Source organism: Pediculus humanus, genomic scaffold (genome assembly GCF_000006295.1).
Source record: "Pediculus humanus corporis 1103172108266 genomic scaffold, whole genome shotgun sequence".
Taxonomy (NCBI): Eukaryota; Metazoa; Arthropoda; class Insecta; order Psocodea; family Pediculidae; genus Pediculus; species Pediculus humanus.
In genome coordinates, this window is record NW_002987835.1 from 427689 (window position 1) to 451337 (window position 23649).

The following is a 23649-nucleotide window of genomic DNA, read 5'->3' on the forward strand; positions in this document are numbered from 1 at the left end:
TGTCGATGAGATTAACCGTGAGAAAATAAGGGAAAATAAAAATTTTTTTTTAAAATGACGTCATCAAAATGGATGACATATCCGTTGCAACGTTGTTGTAAATTGTTAATATGGCGAAATAATTATTTATTTATTTTTTGGAATGTTTTTTAAAATGATTAACCGCAAAATATTTTATATAATGATGATACTTTTAGATAATAATAATAATAATAGTAATAATAATAATGAAAAAATTATCATACGGGTATCGATTTGTCGTAGTATTTTAAATTGATTTTAAAACCGTTATTTCGGTTAGTTAATTTTCATCGATACAGAAAAGAAAAACGTTAAATCGAAATTAAACATTTAAAAAAAAAAAAAAAAAAACGTTAAATTTTCCGTTAATTTCAAAAAAAAATAAAAAATAAATTTTTTTTTTCTCGTAGCTTTCGTAAGTAAAAGTCATGGAAATGACAGAAAATCGTTATGGAAAATATGAACGTTTCAATTAACCAATCAAATTCATTCGATGAATATCATTTTCAGATTCGACCAATCAAAAAATTTCATTGCCATACAATAAAATGGGGTGGTTTTTATATGTTTAATTTTAAAACCTGATAAGTTATAATTTCATTTTCTCGTTCGTATTAATTTTTCTTTTTTTTCTCGAATATTTTTATTATTATTATTATTATTTTTTTTTTGTAATATTAAATTAAATGAATTAATCGTTCTTATCACTAGTGATAACATTATTATTATTATTATTAACAGCAATAATGAGAGATTTTTCACGTCATCACAAATCTCTTATTAAAAAAATTAACGTTCGAAATAATAATTCCGTTCATTTTAATTTAAAATACGTATACCCAATGGTATTTATTTATGAACGAGTAAAAAATTTTTCCCATTCGGTAATTCATAAGGGAAAAACCCGAAGAAAAAGATTTCCGACGTTAAAATGTTCAAAAATAAATAAATAAATAATTTTCGTAAGTTATTATTAAATTAATAATAATAATAAATAAATAAATAAATAAATTACGCACGAAAGGATAAATCATTATATCCTGTATAGTATATATTCAGTTATAGTATGAAACTCCAATTGAAAATAAAGTAGAAACTCCCTTTTTTCATAAAATATATATTATTTAAGGGTTGTACGTAATAACAAGCATCCCTTAAAAAAAATATATATATATGTATAAAATTGAAAAATTATTCCCCAGGGATTTCAGTCGAGTTTCAAATTTCTATTCGATACAGGTGAAATCATCATCATCATTATTATTTATCAATTAATTAATTATTTGTGAATGTGTTACGAAGTTCGATGTGACGATTTATTAAAAAAATAAATTTTTTATTTATTAATAATAATAATAATAATAATGGCAGGAACGAATACGTCATCAAATTCTTCAGATTTATTTAATGGTGGTTCTAGAGTTATAAGTTCGAGAGCAGATTCTTCAAGTTCATCTCATTTATCACCCGGGTTAGTTTTTAAATTAGAAAAAAAAAAAACATTTTGAAATCAATTATTATTATTATTATTATTATTTTAAGGTCTCATCATAAGATATTAGGTCATTATTCAAACTACGGTGGTGGTGGTGGTGGGGGTGACGTGAGCGAAGATGAACTACCGTCTTGTGCATTTGCAACGAGAAATTTAAGATCCGAACAATCCATTCATTATATAGGATTGCCAGGTGAGAGGAATCGTACCTGATAAGGTATACCAGCATGACGTCAATTACATATATAAAGGTTTGTTTGTTTTCTTAGACGAACCATCGAGTGAAATAGGAGTATCGGATGATGGTTTTTATCCTTCTGGTAGCCCATATAGAGTTCAAAGACACGCAGCCAACATTCGTGAAAGGAAAAGAATGCTTAGGTGTGTGGAAAATTTTCATTAAAAAATTTTCTTTTTTTTGGGTCCATTTTCCCAAAACGATTTTCTAAGATTAAACTGAAATTTCCAGCAGTATCAACTCGGCTTTCGATGAGCTGAGGATTCACGTACCAACATTTCCATACGAGAAAAGATTATCGAAAATCGACACACTCAGGTTGGCCATTGCTTACATAGCATTACTACGAGAGGTTTTAACCGTCGAATACGATCCTTTAACATACGTTGAAAAATGTCTTAGGGGTGAAATAAAAGCAGCCGAAAGAGCCGAATGGAACACAAGCGGTAATTATCATCATCATCATCATCACAGGGAAAATTTTCCAGTAGATTAAACATTTTTCTTTTTTTTTTTTCTTTAGATTTAACCGCGAGATTATCTTGGATTAATTGGGAAAATTTAGGTGTTAATCCAAGCAGAAGAAGCGTTTTGACAACTTTGGCACTAACTGCGGATTCGATAAATACATAAATTTTCCAAAAAAATTAATTATTTCCGTGCAATTTCCCCCTCCCCCCAAATAAAATAAAAACTGAAGACAAAAAAATACGTGCAATCGAATCACGAATCGGCCGCCATATTTGTTTTTTTTCCTCCAAGTTTAGATAAAATATATTTTATGTATGCGTATATGTATTATTATTATTATTATTATTATTATTATTATTTATTAATTATTAAACTTATTTATTTATTTGATGTAAATTTAATAAGTGTAATTATTATACATAAATGTGTTTGTTGTTGTTGTTGTATGTTATTAACATTTTGAAATGTAGATTCACGTAATCGTACAATTAATAAATTATTTATTAAAAAAATAACTTTTTCCGTTAGTATTATTATTATTATCAATAAGTAATTTTCCGTACCTGTAAATACCTAAAATTTACATCGATCGATAAATAAAATAACGGTTAAAAATTAATAATAAAATGAGTTTTGTGTTGTTATCAAAAACATTTATTTGATTTTAAATTTAACGGTTTTCACTTTGGAACAATGAAAAAAAAAATAATAATAATAATAAATAAATAAAACTCATAAATATAAAAAGATGATGTTGATAGAAAAATGGTTTGGGAAATTTTTAGTTTATTGTCGAATGAATTTAAATAGTTATGCAAATAAAACAAACAACAAAAGTAAAATAAAAAAAAAAAAAAAAAAAGACCATTGAAGAAGTGAAAGAAAAGAAAAGCTTGCGGGTAGACCGTTAAACAAATTCTAAAACCACGTTACACTACAATGCAAGTCACGTGACATTGCATACGTTTCGAACGTGTACTCTAACCAGATAAACCCTCGATCGAATCGAATGGGAAAAATTGTTTTTTTTTTTTTCTTTTTATTTCTTTTTTCTATTTTTATAAAATTAAATCCGTTTAATTTTTTTTTTATTTTATTTTATTTGTTAACGGGAATTATTCATTCGGCTGTTGGAAACAAAAAATTGATGAATTTTCAAAAAGGAAAAATATTTAACGTGAACGTTACGAAAACAAAATGGCGTAGATAGATATTTAATAGAAAAACGTTGGGTTTTCCGACGGTGAGTAAAAAAAAAAGGAAAAGGAAAATTTACTCTTACTTCCGTTCGAATCTGAATGAGATTTGAGAGGGAGAGAAAGAGAGAGAGAGGGAGAGAAAGAGAGAGAGAGAAAAAAAAGGAAAAAAAGGGGAGGTTCCGAAACGTATTTTATATAACCACGTGTGGGGGTGTTTCCTGTCGTTTGCACGATTTACAGCTACTTGAGACGTATCTTGTTAACGCTAACGTTTTTACCCTCTTCCTCCTTCCCCCATCCCCTATTTATTTAGCCTTAGGGAAATTTGTTACGCGGAAAACAAATTTTTCAATATAAGTATAGTAATTGTTATGAGGCACGCGTACGGTTCTTTGTTTGTTGGATATATTTTCAAAATGTTTTTCACGATGACAATCTGACTTATGACCGGGCTAATATTTTTTTTTTTTTCTTGTAAAATTACACCGTACGAAATTATATAAATTACACACAAAAAATACTCCTCCAAATGTGTGAAATTCTAAAGTTTTCAATTCCCGTATGTATATATTTAAAAAAACAATATGGCGCGTTTCTTTATAAAAATAATGATGCGTTTCTTTATAAAAAAAAAAATAATTATTATTTTTATCTCTGTGAGGCAACGTGGGAATCTTTTATAATTAAAGAATTTGATAAATAAATAACGATCGACATATTATTATTAGTATTATTATTTGTAACGATTTTTTAACGTTTAATTTTAAAATTTAAAATTTGAAAATTTGAAATTATTCTCAGTAACGATTCCACTCATCTGACAGCGCTGTCGTCGTCGCTTATATATTATGACGTCACAAAATGGCGACGATTATAAAAATGAAAAGTTGATAATTTTTTTTTTTTTTTAACGATTGTTTTATTTAATAAGTTATGTTTGTTGTTGATAAAACAATATATATCTTTTCGAAAATTCGATTTCGATTAGTTATTCGACGAGGTATTTACTTATTATTTACTATTAATGTTTTAAATTCGAAAAAAAAAAACAAAAAAAATAACGGAAATTAAATGGAGGTGATACGAGATGTAAGTTTACATAATCCTTGCTTTTTAATTTTAAATAAAAGTATTTATTATTTATTGAACGTTTTTTTATTTCGGCAAACCTTTGTTGAAAGGATGAGAACGTAACAAGATTTTTCTTTTTTATCCGCAAACCATTGTTTAATTTCAATTGCCCTTGTAATATCAGCATGAAAATTAACATTTAACACAAGGCAAAAAGGTTGTGTTGACGTGAACCGGATTGAGACACGCGCCGAATTTCCTTTTTTCTCTTCCCCATCATCATTATTATTATTATTATTATTATTACCACGACGAAACAATTCATTTATTTATTTCCTTTTGAACGCTTTTATATCCTTCCCCCTCCCCCTCCCCCCACGACTACAAACGTATAATTTTTTATAAAAATTAACCTTATTGGAAATAAATTTATATAATTATAAATAAATGATTTTGATTTTTTTTTGAAGTGCATCTTAAATATGCGCATGCGCTTTTTCTCACGTGAACACCACACAATCAAAAGGAGACGAGTTTTAAAAAAAAAAAAAATGTCCTGATAATGATGATGTCGCCAACAACAAACAACAACAACAACAACAACCGGCTTTCTGATGGGAACAAACAGTCCAAGGCCGTTAACTATTTTCTTATTTAATATTTATCTCATGTTTATTCGTGTTATTTAACTCGACGACGATGGATGAACCACTTAAGGTAAAAACAATTTTAAGGGTGAAAAAATAATTTTAAGGGTAAAAAAAAAAATAAAAAAATTTTTTGTCGGTTTTAATTATTATTATTATTATTTTAGTATTTGGCCGGTTTCGGTAACGAATTTCAATCGGAAGATCCGAGGTATCCAAATTCTTTACCGATTGGACAAAATAATCCTCAGGTTTGTCCTTATGGATTATATGCAGAACAACTTTCTGGTACTGCTTTTACAGGTAAGCAACCACCATTTTTCTTTTAAATTATTTTTTTTTTTTTTAATACTAATTACATAAATAACACACTTTTAGAATTTCAAATTCAGCAAATGTTTTTTAATTAAATTTAATTTCAAATTAATGGATTACATAATAACAATGAAAAAAAGGTTTAAGGTTCTCCTCATGACCGTTATACTGTTACAAAAGATGTATTATTGCCATACCAAAATCGTTTGTTGGTTGTCCATAAGGATTTGTTTATAACAAAATTAAAAATTGTTGTCTTTGACAAAGCCTAAAATGTTTCTCATTAAACTTTTTTCTCATTTCAAACGTTTGACTTTAACGATCGACAAAACCTGTATTTTCAGTACCTCAACGTCTTTCAGGATGACCTTTTGTTAATAAAAAAAAACTTGAAATGATCAACAAATAAAAAACAACTTATTTATGATAATGATTAAAATTAATGAAAAACTTGATTTGATCATTATTATTATCATTATTATTATTATTATTGTTTTGTTTAAAGCACCGAGAGGAGAAAATAAAAGGACTTGGTTCTATAGGATAAGGCCATCGGTTATACACGAACCTTTTACACCGATTAAATCAAACACAACCGTAAGGTTCGACGATGTTCATCCAAATCCGAATCAACTTCGTTGGAAACCTTTTGATATGCCGACAGGAGTCACGGATTTCGTCGATGGTCTTTTTACCGTTTGCGGTGCTGGAGATCCTAAAACCAGGCACGGAACAGCCATACACGTGTATTTATGTAACGTATCGATGACGAATAAATGTTTTTACAACGCCGACGGTGATTTTTTAATCGGTTAGCAACGAAATAACTTTTTTTTTTTTAATTATTTATAATAAATAATAATAAATAATAATAATAATTTTTTGTAATTTTAGTCCCGCAACAAGGATCGTTAAAAATCACGACGGAATTTGGAAAGGTTTTGATTGATCCAAATGAAATTTTCGTCGTACAGCAAGGAATGAAATTTAAGGTTGAAGTTTTTGGACCTAGTAGAGGATACGTTTTGGAAGTTTACGACGATCATTTTAAACTACCCAATTTGGGTCCAATAGGTTGATCTTTTGTTTATTATCACGAGGGGGCTTAATAAAAAAAAGGGTTTTAAAATTATTATTATTATTTTGTGTTAAGGTGCCAACGGTTTGGCTAATCCTAGAGATTTTTTAACTCCCGTTGCTTGGTTTGAAGATTTGGATGTGAAATATGAAATCGTTTCCAAATATCAGGGATCTTTTTTTAAAGCCTTACAAAATCACAGTCCGTTCGATGTCGTCGCATGGCATGGAAATTACGTACCTTATAAATACGACCTGGATAAGTTTATGGTCATCAACGCGACGCAATTCGATCACTGCGTAAGTTACGGTAAATTTATTCAATTTCAAACGTTCATACCTGAACTCGTCATTTTTCTTTTTTAGGATCCTTCGATATTCACGGTTTTGACATGTCAATCATCTAAACCTGGAACAGCAATTGCTGACTTTGTAATTTTTCCACCCAGATGGGCAGTTCAAGAGCACACTTTTAGGCCACCCTATTATCACAGTAAGTTAATGGTTTTCTCTTTTGTGGGATCAAAGGGTGAAACTTATCCCAGGGGTAGAGGAAAAAAAAAATTGACGGTTTTCCATTAATAATTTTTAGGAAATTGTATGAGCGAGTTTATGGGACTCATAAAAGGAAATTACGAAGCGAAAGAAGAGGGTTTCCTACCGGGAGGTGCTTCTCTTCATTCTATGATGACTCCACACGGTCCTGATTTTAAATGTTTTGAAGATGCAACGAAAGCTGAATTAAAACCCGTTCGTGTTGCTGATGGAACACAAGTAAATTATTTATTTACTTTATGACTTTTTTTTCACTTAAGAGAAATTTGAAATAAATTGTTATTTGTTTCCAGGCTTTCATGTTTGAGAGTAGTTTGAGTTTGGCAGTGACAGAATGGGGGCAAAAAATATGCCAAAAAGTCGATCCTCATTATTATAAATGTTGGCAACCACTTCAAAAACATTTTCCAATGATGGATAAAAAAATGAAAGGCTTTTAAATTTAAATTAATTCTTTTTTTAAAAATTTATATTTTATTACTTGGGTACATTAAAAAAAAATAAATAAATTTAATATTTCAATAAATTTTATTATGATTATTAATATAATAATAATACGATAACCTAAAACTATTGAGTAATTTATGACGGCAAATAAATATTTTGATTCATTCGATTTCATAGAGTAAATAAACATTTAGTTTTACATAAAAATGTTGTCAGTTAGTTAAAATCAGTTGTTACACCTTTGAATGATAAAATGTTTGTTTAAATTAAAATTTTTTTTTTTTTTTTTTGTTTTCAAATGTCATTTTATTTAAATTAAAAAATTAAAACCTTTTTTTAAAAAAGGGATGTAATAAATTTAATGTATTTTACAAAAGTTTTTATTTATTTTGTTTTGATATTTTAAATAAAAAAAAAAAATAATATTAAAAAAAAAAAAGATGAAGAAAAAATGGAAAAAATCACTTTATATTTTTATCACAATAATTTTAACAAATTTACCTATGATTATTTGCGATAATTTTAATGTTGTCGTTAAAGAATTGCCAGTTGGAGTTTTAAAAAATTACACAATCGACAATACAGTTGAATATATTATAGAAATTAAAAATCTTTCACAGGTAATAAAAATTTTGTTTAGGTTTTATACTTATGAAATTGTTTAAATAAGTATTTATATTACATTTATTATAGAATATAGATAAAGTTCCTCCTAGAATATTTTTAAAATGCAATGAATGTAATGGAGAAAATCCATTATTAGTTGTCGTTATGCAAAACAAAGGAGTTTTATCATGGGAGTTACCTGTCATCATAGAATCGAAAGAACATTATTCTATATATAAAGAAACTGAAAGAACTTTGTGCCCTTACAATATAATTAATAGCTCCCTGTTAAATTTCGATTATTCAGTAAGTAAATAAATAGAGACAAAATTTTATTAAATATCTTCTATATGTATTATTTAATTAATGTATTTATTACATTTCACATTATTTTACAGGAAAATAATAATTCAGTCATTCCTATAGCTCCTGTAAAGCTAACATTATCAACATTTAGTTTAAAAAAACTTCAAGTTGAACTTATTGTAAATTTACAGTATGATTTCTTAATCGAGTGAGTATTTATTAAATTTTGCAACTGTTTGTCATAAAAGTTTTCAGTCTGAAAATATTTTATTTAATTTTAGTTTAAATGAAAGCAAAACAGTTAATGTGACACCATCAACTCCATATTTTTATCTTTACGAGTTTCAATCAGAAGAAGTTAACTCGATACTTTTACACGTTACTTCCGATGATGATACCTGTATGATTGTATCAATACAAAATGTTTCATGTCCGATATTCGATTTGGAAGAAAATGTTCAGTACAGGGGTCACTTTCAAACCATAACAAGACAAGGAGGTCTTACTCTTACAGTGTGTATTCAATATTTTACATTAAATATTTATTTATATTATTCGAAGATAATTTTTTTGTAAAATTGTATTTTTTTTAGAGAGATGCTTTTCCGAATGGTTTTTATATAGTTCTTATTGTCACCGGAGAAGACAATTATTGTTTTTCAAAGTTTTTAGGGAATGAGTATGACAGAACGAAAAGTGTTACAGTACAACTTTCAAAATCGATTTCTTCATCAGATTATAAAATTGCAGTTTTACTTACATTATTAGTTCTTTCACTTTTTTGTACTTTGATGTTTACAGTTTTTTATTACAATTACAATAAGTGAGTTTATTTTTCAATATGTAGAAATACTGATAAAACTAAAATAATTAATTTATATTTAAATATATTTTTTAGAGAAAAAAATTTTATACCAGATGATTGTTTTATCGAATCTGAAAATGAAGTGTCTGCTTCGGTATCAAATGCTGTTCTTCCTGCTTTAAGTAAGTATTTTTCCAATCGATATTTTTTGCATGTTTTGGAATCTGAACGAAAACAGTGTTTCATGATTGATTAATGAGTCGATGATTTTTAAATTTATTTTTCCAGGTCCTTCATCTCCAGGACCGTTTATAGTGGGAACAGACACTTTAAGTATAAAAACAGATTCTTCACTGGACGAAACGGATTATGATAACGTTTCAGATGTGGAATTCGACAAAGATATTTTCAGGTGAGTGTGATTCCAGTTCTTATTTTTTTTCTATCTCTCTCTCTTTCTCTCTCTCTCTCTCTCAATTGTTGTAAGTTAAAATAATGTCAAAAATTTACAGGTTGAAGGGATACATGTACCTGTGCGATTTGGCTAGGAAAAATCAATCGGTTTTAAAAAAAAAATCAGAAATGTATTTGTGGAATTTGTTAACGGTTGCAATTTTTTATTTTTTACCCGTTTTACAATTGGTCATAACCAATCAATACGTAAGACTTTTTAAAGATTGATTTTTTTTTTTTTTTTTTTTTTTTCTTATGTTGGTAGTTGTAATGGTTTTGTATAAATTTCAGCAAGTTAACGAAACGGGAGAAGAAGATTTGTGTTATTATAATTTTTTATGCGCTCATCCATTTTTATTTTTTTCGGATTTCAATCACGTTTTTAGCAATATCGGTTATTTACTTTTCGGAAGCCTTTTCATATTTATAACGGCCATGAAAGAAAGACTGTACAAGATAAAAATATTTAGTAATAAAAAATTATACAGGGTGAGAGAAAACTTTAAATGTTTTTTTTTTTTTTTTTTTTTTTTTTCCCACCATTTTGTTTTCAGGAATGATTCATTTTGTTTTTGTTTCAGTTTTACGGTATTCCGCAACATTTTGGATTGTTTTATGCGATGGGTGCCGCATTGATAATTGAAGGAATATTGAGTGCTTGCTATCACATATGTCCAAATCATTATAATTTTCAATTCGGTATGAAATCCGCCATATTGGAATTTTAAGTTTAATTTGAAACTTTTTTATGATTGTATTCATTCGTAATGGCAGATTCCAGTTTCATGTATGTCATATCGACTCTATGCATGATAAAAATCTATCAAACGAGACATCCGGATATAAACGCAACGGCTTATTCGACATTTTTTTCACTCGCCGGAGTTATATTCATTGGAATGTGTGGAGTTTTCAACAACACTCCGACATTTTGGATATTATTCACCATTTTGCATTTATCCATTTGTGCCTATATATCGTTGCAAATATATTATATGGGAAGATGGAAATTGGGTACTGTGGTTTTTCTTTTTCATTTTTTTTTTTGGGGGGACTTGGTTGTTGTTTTCTCACATGTTTTTTGTTTTTACCCCCCCAACAGGAAACATTTCGTTTTGTCAATTTTTCAAAGAGCTTCGACTTTGTTTTTACTGTCACTGGGGTTATTTCAAACCTTTGTTTCCGAGCAGGTGCCTGTTGTTGATTGTTGCCAACGGTTGCAATTGGGGTCTCGCAATAGGACGATTTTTTTACAAAATTGAAAATTTTTCATCATACCTATTGTCCATATTTATGGTTAATTTAATGCTTTACACGCTTTTTTACATAATAATGAAGGTGAGATGAAGATGAAGACTAAGTTGAGGATTTGTCTGTCGACATTTTTTTTAAATTTGATTTTTGGTTTTACTTTCCAGTTCATTTGCAAGGAACGTCTTTTGCCACAATCCATTTTTTACATTTTGGTATCAGTTTTGGGATGGACTTTTGCACTTTATTTCTTTTTTAGCAAAACGACATCGTGGAGGTTGACTCCGGCGGAATCGAGGCTTTACAATCAACCTTGCCAATTGTTAAATTTTTACGATAATCACGATATATGGCATTTTATCAGTGCCGCATCCATGTTTTTTTCATTTATGGTCCTTTTAACGTTAGACGATGATATTACATACGCGGACAGATCGAAAATTTTGGTTTTTTAGCGTATTTTTCTTTTTTTTTTTTATTAAAATATTACTTATTAAAAGTTTTATAAAAAAAAAAAAAATTTTTTAATGTAAAATATATATATATATAAATAATTATTATTAATTAGTATTATTATTATATATATATATTTATTGTTATTAAATTAAATAATTATAATTTCGTGAATGATATTGTGAATTGTTAAAACAAAAAATTGATGAAATTAAAATTGAGATTTTTATTTAAAAGAAACAAAAATTAATAAATAAATTTACAATATTTAAATAAAATCAGCAATAAATTTAATTTTAAATTATTTATTAAATTTATTAAATATTTTAATTTTGTCACAGGTCAAAGAAGATTCGTTAATGACGTCAGATTTGTTGGCGGTGGATGAAGATTTACCATCACCGTAAGAATCAATACAACAACGTTTAATAAATTTATTATTATTATTATTATTATTATTAATTTTATTTTTCCAAGATGGCGACGACGAGGATGAGGATGACGTAATAATTGGAGATTTATCATCGGATTTATTATAATGAAAAAATCGTCGAATTTTACATTCGGCATCTTCGACGGTAATATTTTTAAGAAAATCATCAAACGTTTCAAATTCGCTAAAATTTCTATAATTTGTTTTATTTTGTAATTTGTATACCAAAGCCGATAGTGATCGATCGTATTTTTTAATATCGTTCGATTTATCGATTCTTTTTTTATATTTTAAATTTTTTATTTGTTGTAAATTGATTTTATCGACGGGTTTTAAATTCGATAAATTACGAAGATTTATCGTTACAGGATTTGGTATTTGATATTTTTTATTTTGTTCGAAAATGGATTTCGTCGTTGATTTTTTCAAATAAGATGATTTCTTAATTAATTTATCATTATTATTATTATTATTAATAAATTGGGATTCTGGAAAATCTAATGATTTAACGCTCAACGTTTTCGATTTCATGTTTTCTTCTCGAGAGAGAGAGAAAAAAAAAAGTAAAAATTATTAATAAAAGTTAAGTGATGACGTAAATTATGCGTAATTAAATTACCTTTGATATCTGATTTTGATTCGAATCTTATTTCCGTTTTACAGCATCCCATTTCCTGATGAGGAAGAAGAAGAATCGTTAACAATGGTTTCAAACCGACCAAAGGACGCGGAAACAAATAATTTTTCCTGAAATGATAAATTCAAATCGAAATTCTCTCATTCGAAACGTGGAAATAATAATAATAATTTCCAGTAAATGTATAACGAATTAATTTTTACTAACATTTTATCGCACGAATCGAGATTTTTCGTGTTGAAATCATCGACGTCGGTCCAACCGTCGTCGCCGCCATCATGGCCGTCGCCGCCATCATGGCTGCCGTCGCCATCATGGCCGCCGCCAGCGCCATCTTCATCATCGGTTTTGTCGTAAAAATCTCGTTCGATTTTCTTATTTAATTTAAACGCTAATTTTTTTTTATGTTTTTTTAATTTCTCTTTTTCCGACGTGGGATCAGAGTTCGAACGTGGCATTATATGCGGTAGATTCGTCGTCGTCGTGGAACCATCCACGTTTTTACCATATTTTTCAATCAAATTAATTTTATCTGAAAAGGAAAACGTAAATAATTTTCGGGGAAAATTGTTTTGATGTAAAATTTCAAAGTGGAAAAAGAAAAACTTACGGATTTTAACATCTATCGGAGTTTTATCTTTGTAAATTTTTTTTTTTTTTTTACCACTCGTTGACACGTTCGACGCCATCGTTCTCGTTTTTTCTTTCGAACAAATACGTTGAATTTTATAAATTTTATTTTTTTCCAATAGTTTTTTTTTATAAAACCATTTTAACGGACATCCGTTGACGTGTTGAGATTCGTCGAAATTATCGATTTCGTAAAAACCGTTAATTTTTTTTATCGTCAAACATTTGTTATTATCAATTGATGATGATGATGATGATGATGATGATTGAGAAGATGGCGAACGCGGAGATTCCAACGGTTTTAACGTTTTTTTTTTTGTCATTTTTTTACACGTCTTAAATTAAAAACAACGAATTCGTTATTATTATTATTATTATTATAAAGTTACCCGTTCGAAAAATAATTTTTGACTTACTTACAATTTCTCGAATATTCGACTGTTCCTTCTACCCACGTTATTCTTTTTTTAAAAAAAAAATTTTCCAAACTTGAACTCGCATGTCACCATTTTAATTCAAAATTTAATTCTTATCATCATTATTATCATCGTATAAAAAAAGGCAAAGAAAATTATCGTTGCGGCATTCTAGAAAAAAAATAGAAAAGGAAAAAACTTTTCCATTTTTTTTTTTTTTTTTTTTGCAAAAGTTTTTCGGTACGTACTAACAAACGTTTGACATTAAATTTTTCAACAACGTCACGAACGAACAAACGAACGTATTTTCTATATATTACGATAACTAAAGAGAGAGAAAGAAAGAGAGAGAGAGAGAGAGAGAAAAGAATTTTCTTTTTCATGTTTAAATGTAATTTATCAAATGGATGATTTAAAAAAAAAAAAAGAAGTGAGAATCGAAAGGATTTTTTTTGGTATATTACACCCACGAAAATTAAATTTTTATTAATAATAATAATAATGATAATAATAATAATAATAATAATGATAATAATAATAATGATGATGATGATGATGATGAGGGTGGTTACTTATCGATACTACCCCCTTTTTGAAGTTATCAGTGGGTGAATTTTTTAAAAAAAAATTATTCGATTGCAATCGATAGATCGATAGATCGTTCGATTCGATTTCATACGTTGAAATAATTTGCGTTTGTTTGCTTATTGTTTTTTGTTTTTGTTTTGTTTGTTTGTTTGTTTGTTTTAAAGTCCTTAACCTAATTTTTTTTATTATTTAGTTCTCCTTTTTTTTTTTTTTTGTGATTAAAATTTGCAAAAAAAAAAAAAATAAATGTTCATGTCGCGAATAATTTCACGGTCATGACTTTTTGTTTTTTTTTTTTTTTTTTTTTTTCGTTTTAAATTTGTTTTTAATTATTTTTTTAAAACACGCGTAAAACACGTGCACACGCACACGCACACGCACACAACTACAAATCATCTCTCGATTTGTGAATTTTTTAAAAATATTGTCAAAAAAAAAAAAAAGGAAAGAAAATATAAATGAAATTTTCTTTTTTTTTTTTTTTTTTTTTTTAATAATTTTAAAATAAACGCATTCAATCCGTGATGATAATATTAATAATAATAATAATGATAATGATAATAATGATAATATTTTGTTACCAGGAAACTATTAAAATTTCGTTGATAATTATATAACAAAAGTGAAACTAGAAAACAAAATAATAATTTTCTCTCATATAACGAAATTAAAATTATTATTATTATCATTATTATTATTATTATTATTATTATTATTATTATTATTATTATTATTATTATTATTATTATTATTATTATTATTATTATTATTATTATTATTATTATTATTATTATTATTATTTTTAATTATGATTTTGACTTTTGACATAATTTTTTTATTTTTTTGTTAGTTGTTTTCAAAAAGAGAGAAAGATTGACTAACTGAATAAAAGGTCACGTGAAATTTTAATTTTGACCTTTTGTTAAAATAAAAATATTTTTATTTAATTTCACTCATTTACCCACACACGCACACACACACACACACACATAAATATATGTATTTACTAATGGAATTGTTGTAAAATGTTGTGGTTTTGATTGTTGTTGTTGTAGTAAAAGTAGTTGTTGTTGTTTTTATAGTTGTAGAAGTACTAGTTGTTGTTGTTTTCGCAGTAGTAAAAGTAGTTGTTGTTTTTATAATAGTAAATGTTGATGTTGTTGTAGTAGAAAGAGTAGTAGTCCTTGTTGTTGTTGTTGTTATTATTGTTTTTGTAGGAGGAGATGTTGTTGTTGCTGCTGTTTTTGTAGTAGTAAATGTTGAAATTGTTGTATTTGTTGTTGTAATAGAAAAAGTAGTCGTTGTTGTTGTAATAGAAAACGTAGTAGTTCTTGTTGTTGTCTTTTTTGTAGCAGTAGATGTTGTTGTTGTTGTTTTTGTAGGAGTAGATGTTGTTGTTGTTGTTTTTGTAATAGTAGAGGTTGTTGTTGTTGATATTATTATTTTTGTAGGAGGAGATGTTGTTGTTGTTGTTATTGTTTTTATTGGATTAGATGTTGCTGTTATCTTTTTTGTAGTAGAAGTTTTTGTTGATGTTTTATTAGTAAATGTCGTCGTCGTTGTTGTTGTTGTTGTCGTTTTTATAGTAGAATTAGTTGTTGTTGCAGTAGTTGTAAGTTTCGTTTTTCATTACAACGACAAAAAAATAAAAAATTTATAATCAAACTTACCCAACGAAATCTTTCATTTAAATAAAAAAAAACAAAAAAAGTTTCGTCAAAATATTTCCCACAAAAATTAATAAAAAAAAAAGAAAAAAAAAATTTTCTTTATATTTTTTCCGGAAACGTAAAAAAGGGAAACGATAAAAAAAAAAAAAAAAAGAAAAACTGAAATTAATCCTTTCTATTATGTTCAACACGAACTGAACAATTAATTTTTTTTTTTTAAAAAAAAAAAAAAAAAAGGTAAAAAAAATTTTTTTTTTTTTTGAGGGCAAAGAACTTTTCGTGCCGGGTGCTAAATGGAACCCATTAATACATATTTTATATAATCAATTGATAATTAAACGAGGGGCTCCTCCCCTTCCTCCTCCCTCCTCCCCCAATTCCCTCCCCCCGCCTTTTTTATGAAACATAAAGAGGTGGGAGAGAAAAAGAAAAATTTAAATTTTGTTTTTATAAAACACGAAGGCACAAAAAAAAAAAAAAAATATTATTATTTGTTAAAGGCATGTTAACTCCCACAAAATAAGTGAAAATAACCTCCCCTCCCCTCCCCAAAACATTATTATTATTATTGACACGACAATATATATTTGTGTGTGTGCGCTCACGTTTTTATAGTCACCTGTTAACGTTTTTTTTTGTTTATGACAGATTTTGAAAATTGTTTTAAACGAATTTATCATTCGAAAATGTTTTTTTTTTACCAACAGTAATAATAATAATAATAATAATAATAATAATAATAATAATAATAAACACCGTCGGAAACAAAGAGGAAAACTAATAATAATAATAATAATAATATTTTTTATTTTTATTCTGACGTTTTTGTTTTTGTTGTTGTTTGCGTGATGGATCATCAATGAAAAATAAAAAAAAAAAATAAAAAATGTCGGATTTGATTAATAAAAAAAAAAATACAAAGCAGTCGAAAAAGACAAAGACAGAAAAAAAAAAAATTTAAACCAACGAAAAAAATAACTATTAGTTAATTGACAATTACGAGACCTACATCTCTCTCTCTCTCTCTCTCTCTCTCTCTCTCTCTCTTAAATTTAAAAATGTCGGACGAAAAAAGATTTTTTTTTTTTTTTAAAACAATTTAATATTAGATTTAACAGTCATTTTGTGTTAGATTTTCTCTCTCTCTCTCTCTCTCTCTCTCTCACACATTGTTGGTTTAATATCAGATCGTGTTTTGTTTATGTTGTTCCTGTTGCTGTTGTTGTTCCATCGTCGCTGTCGTTTCTTGTGTTGTGTTACGTAACAACCATTTTTCATTGCAAGGTTTTTAAATGGTGCCAGATTGTCAAACAAACAAACAAACAAGAAGTCAGCGAACCTACTTGACAACATACCTGACATTAAAGCTTTTGTTTTTAAATTTTATAAAATCTACCGTACGTTGCCACCCTAAACAAAACAGGAAATAATAATAATAATGATTTGATGTCATTTAATCGATCTCATTATTATTATTATTAATTATGAAAATTCCGTTACGATACGTCATTTATCGTTTTAATAACGATTTTTATATTGTTTAAAGTTTGTTTTTTGTGTCGTCATCGTCGTGTGAGTTATAATAGTCTGATTCTAAGGTCATCTTCATCGAGATGATGATGATAATTGTAATAATAATAATAATAATAAATGATTTTAAATTGAAAAATATTAGAGTTCGTACCAAAGTCAAGAAGAAGAAGAAGACATTTTGTAGTTTGTGTGTGTGTGAAAGTCTTATCGATTCTAACGTTTTATATATAAATTTACGTTAAAATATTTTAATTATTTTTAAAGAATAGAAATGCCAGAGTACGTATTTATAAAAAAAAAAAAACAAAATGAAATCGAGAGTTTGTGACGTAAAAAAATATATATTTTAAACAAAGTGAAATTTTTAGTAAAATTTATTATAATATAAATTAAACTGGACGTGACTGACGTAAGCAATGACGTAATAATGACGTCAGGAAAAAATTTTTTTTTTGACAAAAAAAATAATAAAATATACGAATTTTAATACAATCATTAACGAAAAAATATATTTAAATATATTATTTATTTATTTACTCATTTAATTTTATTTAAAAACTTCAAAAAAAAAAAAAAAACAAACGATAATATTACAAAAAGGTAAATAATAATTATTTAGGTTGCCGCCATTTTTATTTTTGTTTATTTACCCCTGAGATTTTTGTCGCACATTCGTCACACCCTTGAGTAAAATATTTGTCGTCAAAATTTTTATATATTTTATTAAATTGTAATGATTTGCAATTAACAAAAACGTTTTTTTTTTTTTTTTTTTTGTTTTAAATTTGTGTAATTCGTTATAATTTGATTTTTCGTTAAATATATTATTATTAATTAGATAAAATTTATCTTTTTACGCGTAATTATATTTATATAAATTTATCGAATCAAATGTAAAAAAAAAAAAATTTCTTGAAAGAGTAATAAAAATTTCATTTCATTTAATTAAAATTTTTTTTTAACGATCAGTTTAATATTGTGTGGTCTCGTGATAAGTTGTGTCCATTTTGTTTTGTGTTTTTTCAATTTTAAATTTAAATAAGTTTTTTTTAAAATTAAAATAAATAATAATTTAAAAATAAATTGTAATTAAAATTTAGCCATTTTTTCGAAATTCGTAAGTTTTTTTAAATTAAATTTTTACTCTAAAAAATAATATAAACCGACATTTATTTGGCTAATTTTATAACACACGCATATATATATAAATAATAACACGATTAATAAATATAATATTTTATTTAATTCGTTTATTTTAAAAATAAAAAAAAATAAGACAAAAGGAAATTATATTCGTCGTCGTGGTCAAAAATAAAAAAAAAATCCCCGTCGAATCGTATATAAAAAAAAAAATTTTATTTTAATTTTGATTTTTTTTTTTTTTTTAGGCGACTCCTTAATAAATTTTATATTATGTGGCATTTGTTGAAATATTTAAACGTTTTTGATTTCATTTAAAAAAAAAAAAAAAGATTTCATCTTAATAATAATAATGGCCACAATGTCAAATGCCAAATCCGATATAGTTAAAAAAACAATGCGGTAAGTTTTTATATTTCCTTATTATCATTATCATTATCATTAATTGGAATAAAAGTTTTAACTAAAAATAAAACAAAATGGGGGGTTTAAAGTATTGGGAATTATTTTAATTGGAAAAAAAGGTGATGGAAAAATCCAGAAAGAAAAAAAAATTTTGCATATTAAGGGCTTTTATTTCTTTTTTTTTTTCCTCTTGTGTTTTGGCATTTGTGAGTGGCAGTGGTTCAGGTATTATCCATCTTCTTCAATGTCTGCTTCCGTCCCTTGATTTTTTTCTAGTTGTCAACAAGAAAGGAGGAGGAGAACAGGAGCTGTCAACATGATGTCATCCGATAATTCAATTGAATTTTATGGCAATACAAAATATTTCCCTATATTAAATTTGGGAAAACAACGGTGAGTATTTTTTTTAATAATAATAATAATAATAATCATTTTTTGGGGTGTAAAATGTTTGCTTTTTATAATAAATTTTAACACAAAACTTTCTTGATTCTTTCTAGCACGAAGCGGAGGGGGGGGGGAGAAATAAAAGGAAAAAACAAAAAATCACAACTAATACATTAACAATAAACGCTTCATATAACAATAAATGGCGATAAAAGGGATTTTTTTTTTACATTTAAAGATTTTTATAACAAATAATTTGGGTTTTATCATTTTGTATTGTTTCATTTTTTTTTAACTTGAGCATAAAATTTTTTTAGGTGTGCAGTAGTTTATGGCCAAATGTTTAAAAAAAAAAAAAATTCATCGAATTGAATTAATTTTAATATTTTTAAAAGTATTTTACATTTTATTTAAATTTAAAACACTCCCACGAATAATTACGTAATTTTAATTTAGGTAAACATAATTAAGTTTAAATTTTATTCACGACGAGATTTCATATTAGTGAGATTCGTTTTTGAAATATGAAATAATAAAAAATTTTCTGTCTTTCCGAACTACCGGAAATCGAGTCAAATGAAAAACTTTTTGTTAACAACACGTGATTTTAATAAAATCGTATTAAAATGAATAAATATTAAATTAAAAATAGTAAAAAAATTTTTCATTTTATTTTTTTCATTTTAAAAAGTAAATTATCACCGGCTGTTTTTCCTGCGGGAACTCAAGGACTTTTTAGAAAAATCTCATTTAATTCCGAGTCTACACCGAGTGAAACGACGTCCATATTGTCAGATAAAATGGCTACCGCTGGTAGCGGAAATGTTCAACCTTGGCCGAATTCTAAAGATGACTACGAATTAAAAGAAGTAATTGGTAAGTTAGACTAACGACATAAATGTAAAAATTTAAATAAGTTTATTTTTAATATAATTTATAATTATTTACATTTTGTCATGTTATTTTTTTTGACATTTTAAATACCAACACGTCGATAAGATCACTATAACCTTGTGTGTGTGTGTGTTAAGAAAATAAAATGTACAGAATTTTTTTTTTTTTTTTTTTTTACTATTCTTATTACAAATGACTAACATATTTAACACGGTAGAAATATAGATTGAAATTTGAATTTTTTTTATAACACCTTATTTATAATAATATTTATTTATTTTATTATTTCGTTTGAACCGGTTAAAATATTTTTATTAATGATTTGTTTACTTGAAATTGTAAAAAAAAAAACTTTATGGCCATTTAATTATACTGTCATTGTGTGTAAATTTTACAATTGATTTACATCATTTAAATGATTTTTGTACTACCTGTGCCTCATGAATCACTCAATTAGATTATCTCAATTATAAAAGCATGGTGTTAAATGTGAAATATTTATAATTAGTATAGTTTTTTTTTTTTTTTTTTTGCTAGGTGTCGGTGCCACAGCTGTCGTTCATGCAGCAATATGCAAACCGAGGCAGGAAAAATGTGCAATCAAAAGAATCAATTTGGAAAAATGGAACACGAGCATGGATGAATTATTGGTGAGTTATTATTATTATTATTTTTTAACTTACCAACCACTCGAATATTTATTTTTATTTAATTTTCAGAAAGAAATTCAAGCCATGTCAAGTTGTAATCATGAAAATGTAGTAACTTATTACACTTCGTTTGTCGTTCGTGAAGAACTTTGGCTCGTTTTAAAATTATTAGAAGGTGGTTCTTTGTTAGATGTCATTAAACACAAAATGAGAGTTTCTAATTGTAAACATGGAGTTTTCGATGAAAGTACAATAGCTACAGTATTGAAAGAAGTTTTGAAAGGTTTAGAATATTTTCATTGTAATGGTCAGATTCACAGGTACTTATTATTTTTTTTTTTTTTTTTTTTCTCGAAACAAAAATGGTTTCGTCTACCAAATTAATTATATTTAATATATCTTAAATTTGTTTTTTTTTTTTTTTTATTATTTAGAGACATAAAAGCTGGTAATATTTTATTGGGAGAAGATGGAAGCGTTCAAATTGCTGATTTTGGAGTTAGTGCCTGGTTAGCTACTGGAAGAGATCTTTCTAGACAAAAAGTTAGACATACATTTGTAGGAACTCCTTGTTGGATGGCTCCAGAAGTTATGGAACAGGTAATTTTTTTTTATTTTGCATATTGCTACATTTCGAACAAAATTAAAATTAATAAATAAATATTTTAATCGTGTATAATGGCGGTGAAAGTTGCCGCAGTAAAACTTCGTGTTTGCGTCACGAAAAAAAAAAAAAAAACTTTCGATTTTGAATGAAAAAAAATTTGAATTTGAAAAAAAAATTTTTTAACTAGTATTTAAATATTATAATTTTTTTTTAGGATCACGGGTACGATTTCAAAGCGGATATTTGGTCATTTGGTATAACCGCAATAGAAATGGCGACCGGCACGGCTCCCTATCACAAGTATCCTCCAATGAAAGTATTAATGTTAACACTTCAAAACGAGCCTCCGACATTGGACACCGGTGCAGAAGAAAAAGATCAATACAAAGCTTACGGGAAAACATTTAGGAAAATGGTGGTGGATTGTTTACAAAAAGATCCATCAAAGAGGTATCGCACCGGCTTCAATTGTTTGAATACGCCTTTTTTCGCTTATAATCACACACTGTTTCCTTAATTATCTAACAAGGTTTTTTTAATATTTACAATTATTATTATTATTATTATTATTATCTATTCGTTTTTGGCGAAGCGAAATTATTATTTTTTTTTTTTAAATTCATATTTTTTTTAATTATATATTCGAACGATTTTGAAATGATTTCAGGCCACCGGCATCGGAACTATTGAAACATCCGTTTTTTAGAAAAGCAAAAGATAAAAAATATTTGCAACAAACGTTGGTCGCCATTGGGCCCAGCGTCGAAGCAAGAGTTCAAAAAGCGAGCAAACGTCAATCGGGAGCAAGCGGACGTTTGCATCGAACCGTGACCGGTGAATGGGTTTGGAGTTCGGAAGAAGAGGATAAATCGTCGGATGATGAAGTAACCGAGAAACCAATGAATTCGATAGCAGCCGCATCGAGTGGGAGCGAAGATGAGGTAGAAGCCGAAGGTTCGACTCAAAATGCGGCACCAATTAATTTAGTTCTTCGCATGAGGTACCTTATAGTCTACAAACAACAACCAAAGAGGAAAACATTTCTCCCTTATTATAATTTGTTCGTTTGTTTGTTGTTTTAGAAATCCTAAAAAAGAATTAAATGATATACGATTTGAATTTGGAATCGGTAAAGATTCGGCCGAAGGTATTGCAACGGAACTAATGCAAGCTGGTCTTGTAGATGGTAAAGACATAATTGCAATAGCTGCTAATCTTCAAAAGCTTATAGACAGTCAAGGACTACTACGAGCCGTCACGTTTCCTTTGGTGAGTGAGCGAACAATCAATTGGGGGGGGGGGGAAACAACAACCACAAATTTAAATAATCTTTAATTAAAAAAATTTTTTTTTTAAAGAATTCTGGTTGTGGAACCAACGAAGTTGCAGATGATAAAGCGCTTATTGGATTTGCACAAATCAGCATCACCGATTGATCCAAGGTTCAATTTTCGGTTTTAAATAATAAAAAAAAAAAGTTTTCCTTCGGTTGCAAGTGCCATTTTTTCTACATTCACCTTTACATGCCCACACCTGCACTATACATTCGAAGTAGCAGTTTAGCTGCAGAAAAATAATTTTTTTTTTTTTTTTTAAATAGAGAAATGAATGGGAATAAAAGAAACACGCGGAAAATGGCGCGAGGGCGTTTGTTGTTGTTATTTTATTATTTTTATTTTTAAATTGTTTTTTTTTTTTTTTTTAAGGGGAAAAAGGGGAAAGTTTACAAAACGTAGTGAGCTGATTAAAAAATATATATATATATATATTGTTATAAAAAAAAAACTGCTGGATAAAAAAATATTTAATTCGGTTTACTGCTGCCTTTTTAATTAACATCTACCATGTTAGATATATGTATAAGTTTTTTTTTTTTTTTTTTTTTTGCAAAACAAGCCTTTCAAGATCATGATGCTTTGTTCGCAAAGATAATAAAGACAATATTTAAAATGTAAAAATAATTAATAATAATAATAATATAACAAATAAAACTATGGTAATACATTATAATTATTTTCTCAATTTCCTAATATAAAAACCCACATGCATGCTTTGAAATGGATTTTTTTTGTTTACGCAATTATTTAGGTCATTGCTCTCATATATTCAAAAGTTTATTTTTTGTTTTTGTTTTTTATCAAACTATAAAAAAAACAACAACAAAAGTATTTTGAGCCAATAATTAATTCAACTGATTATTAAAAGAGCCAATAAAATTTTTATTTAATTTTATTATTAAAAACGATGCC

General features: G+C 27.1%; 4 protein-coding genes across 4 annotated transcripts; all 4 read left to right on the plus strand.

Annotated features, from left to right (window-relative positions):
• Positions 1 to 1385: 1385 nt before the first annotated feature.
• On the plus strand, positions 1386 to 2387 carry Phum_PHUM498340 (uncharacterized protein; the record flags this gene model as incomplete). Its single annotated transcript, XM_002430730.1, has 5 exons — positions 1386 to 1492; positions 1564 to 1709; positions 1786 to 1897; positions 1989 to 2200; positions 2278 to 2387. 5 exons carry the CDS (start codon positions 1386 to 1388, stop codon positions 2385 to 2387), a joined length of 687 nt encoding a protein of 228 aa, XP_002430775.1.
• Positions 2388 to 5194: 2807 nt separating this feature from the next.
• Phum_PHUM498350 (Homogentisate 1,2-dioxygenase, putative) lies at positions 5195 to 7529 on the plus strand (the record flags this gene model as incomplete). Its single annotated transcript, XM_002430731.1, has 8 exons — positions 5195 to 5212; positions 5310 to 5445; positions 5963 to 6268; positions 6352 to 6531; positions 6611 to 6834; positions 6901 to 7027; positions 7127 to 7308; positions 7383 to 7529. 8 exons carry the CDS (start codon positions 5195 to 5197, stop codon positions 7527 to 7529), a joined length of 1320 nt encoding a protein of 439 aa, XP_002430776.1.
• A 510-nt stretch (positions 7530 to 8039) lies between these two features.
• Phum_PHUM498360 (uncharacterized protein) lies at positions 8040 to 11412 on the plus strand (the record flags this gene model as incomplete). The annotated part of the gene is made up of 13 exons (XM_002430732.1): positions 8040 to 8156; positions 8230 to 8448; positions 8541 to 8656; positions 8730 to 8961; positions 9042 to 9271; positions 9347 to 9435; positions 9542 to 9665; positions 9766 to 9913; positions 9998 to 10195; positions 10288 to 10405; positions 10481 to 10720; positions 10809 to 11044; positions 11125 to 11412. The coding sequence occupies 13 exons, from the start codon at positions 8040 to 8042 to the stop codon at positions 11410 to 11412; spliced, it is 2355 nt and encodes a 784-aa protein (XP_002430777.1).
• Positions 11413 to 20049: 8637 nt separating this feature from the next.
• Phum_PHUM498370 (serine/threonine-protein kinase OSR1, putative) lies at positions 20050 to 22836 on the plus strand (the record flags this gene model as incomplete). The annotated part of the gene is made up of 8 exons (XM_002430733.1): positions 20050 to 20125; positions 20681 to 20793; positions 20863 to 21113; positions 21228 to 21393; positions 21615 to 21850; positions 22068 to 22400; positions 22483 to 22669; positions 22759 to 22836. The coding sequence occupies 8 exons, from the start codon at positions 20050 to 20052 to the stop codon at positions 22834 to 22836; spliced, it is 1440 nt and encodes a 479-aa protein (XP_002430778.1).
• Positions 22837 to 23649: the final 813 nt, after the last annotated feature.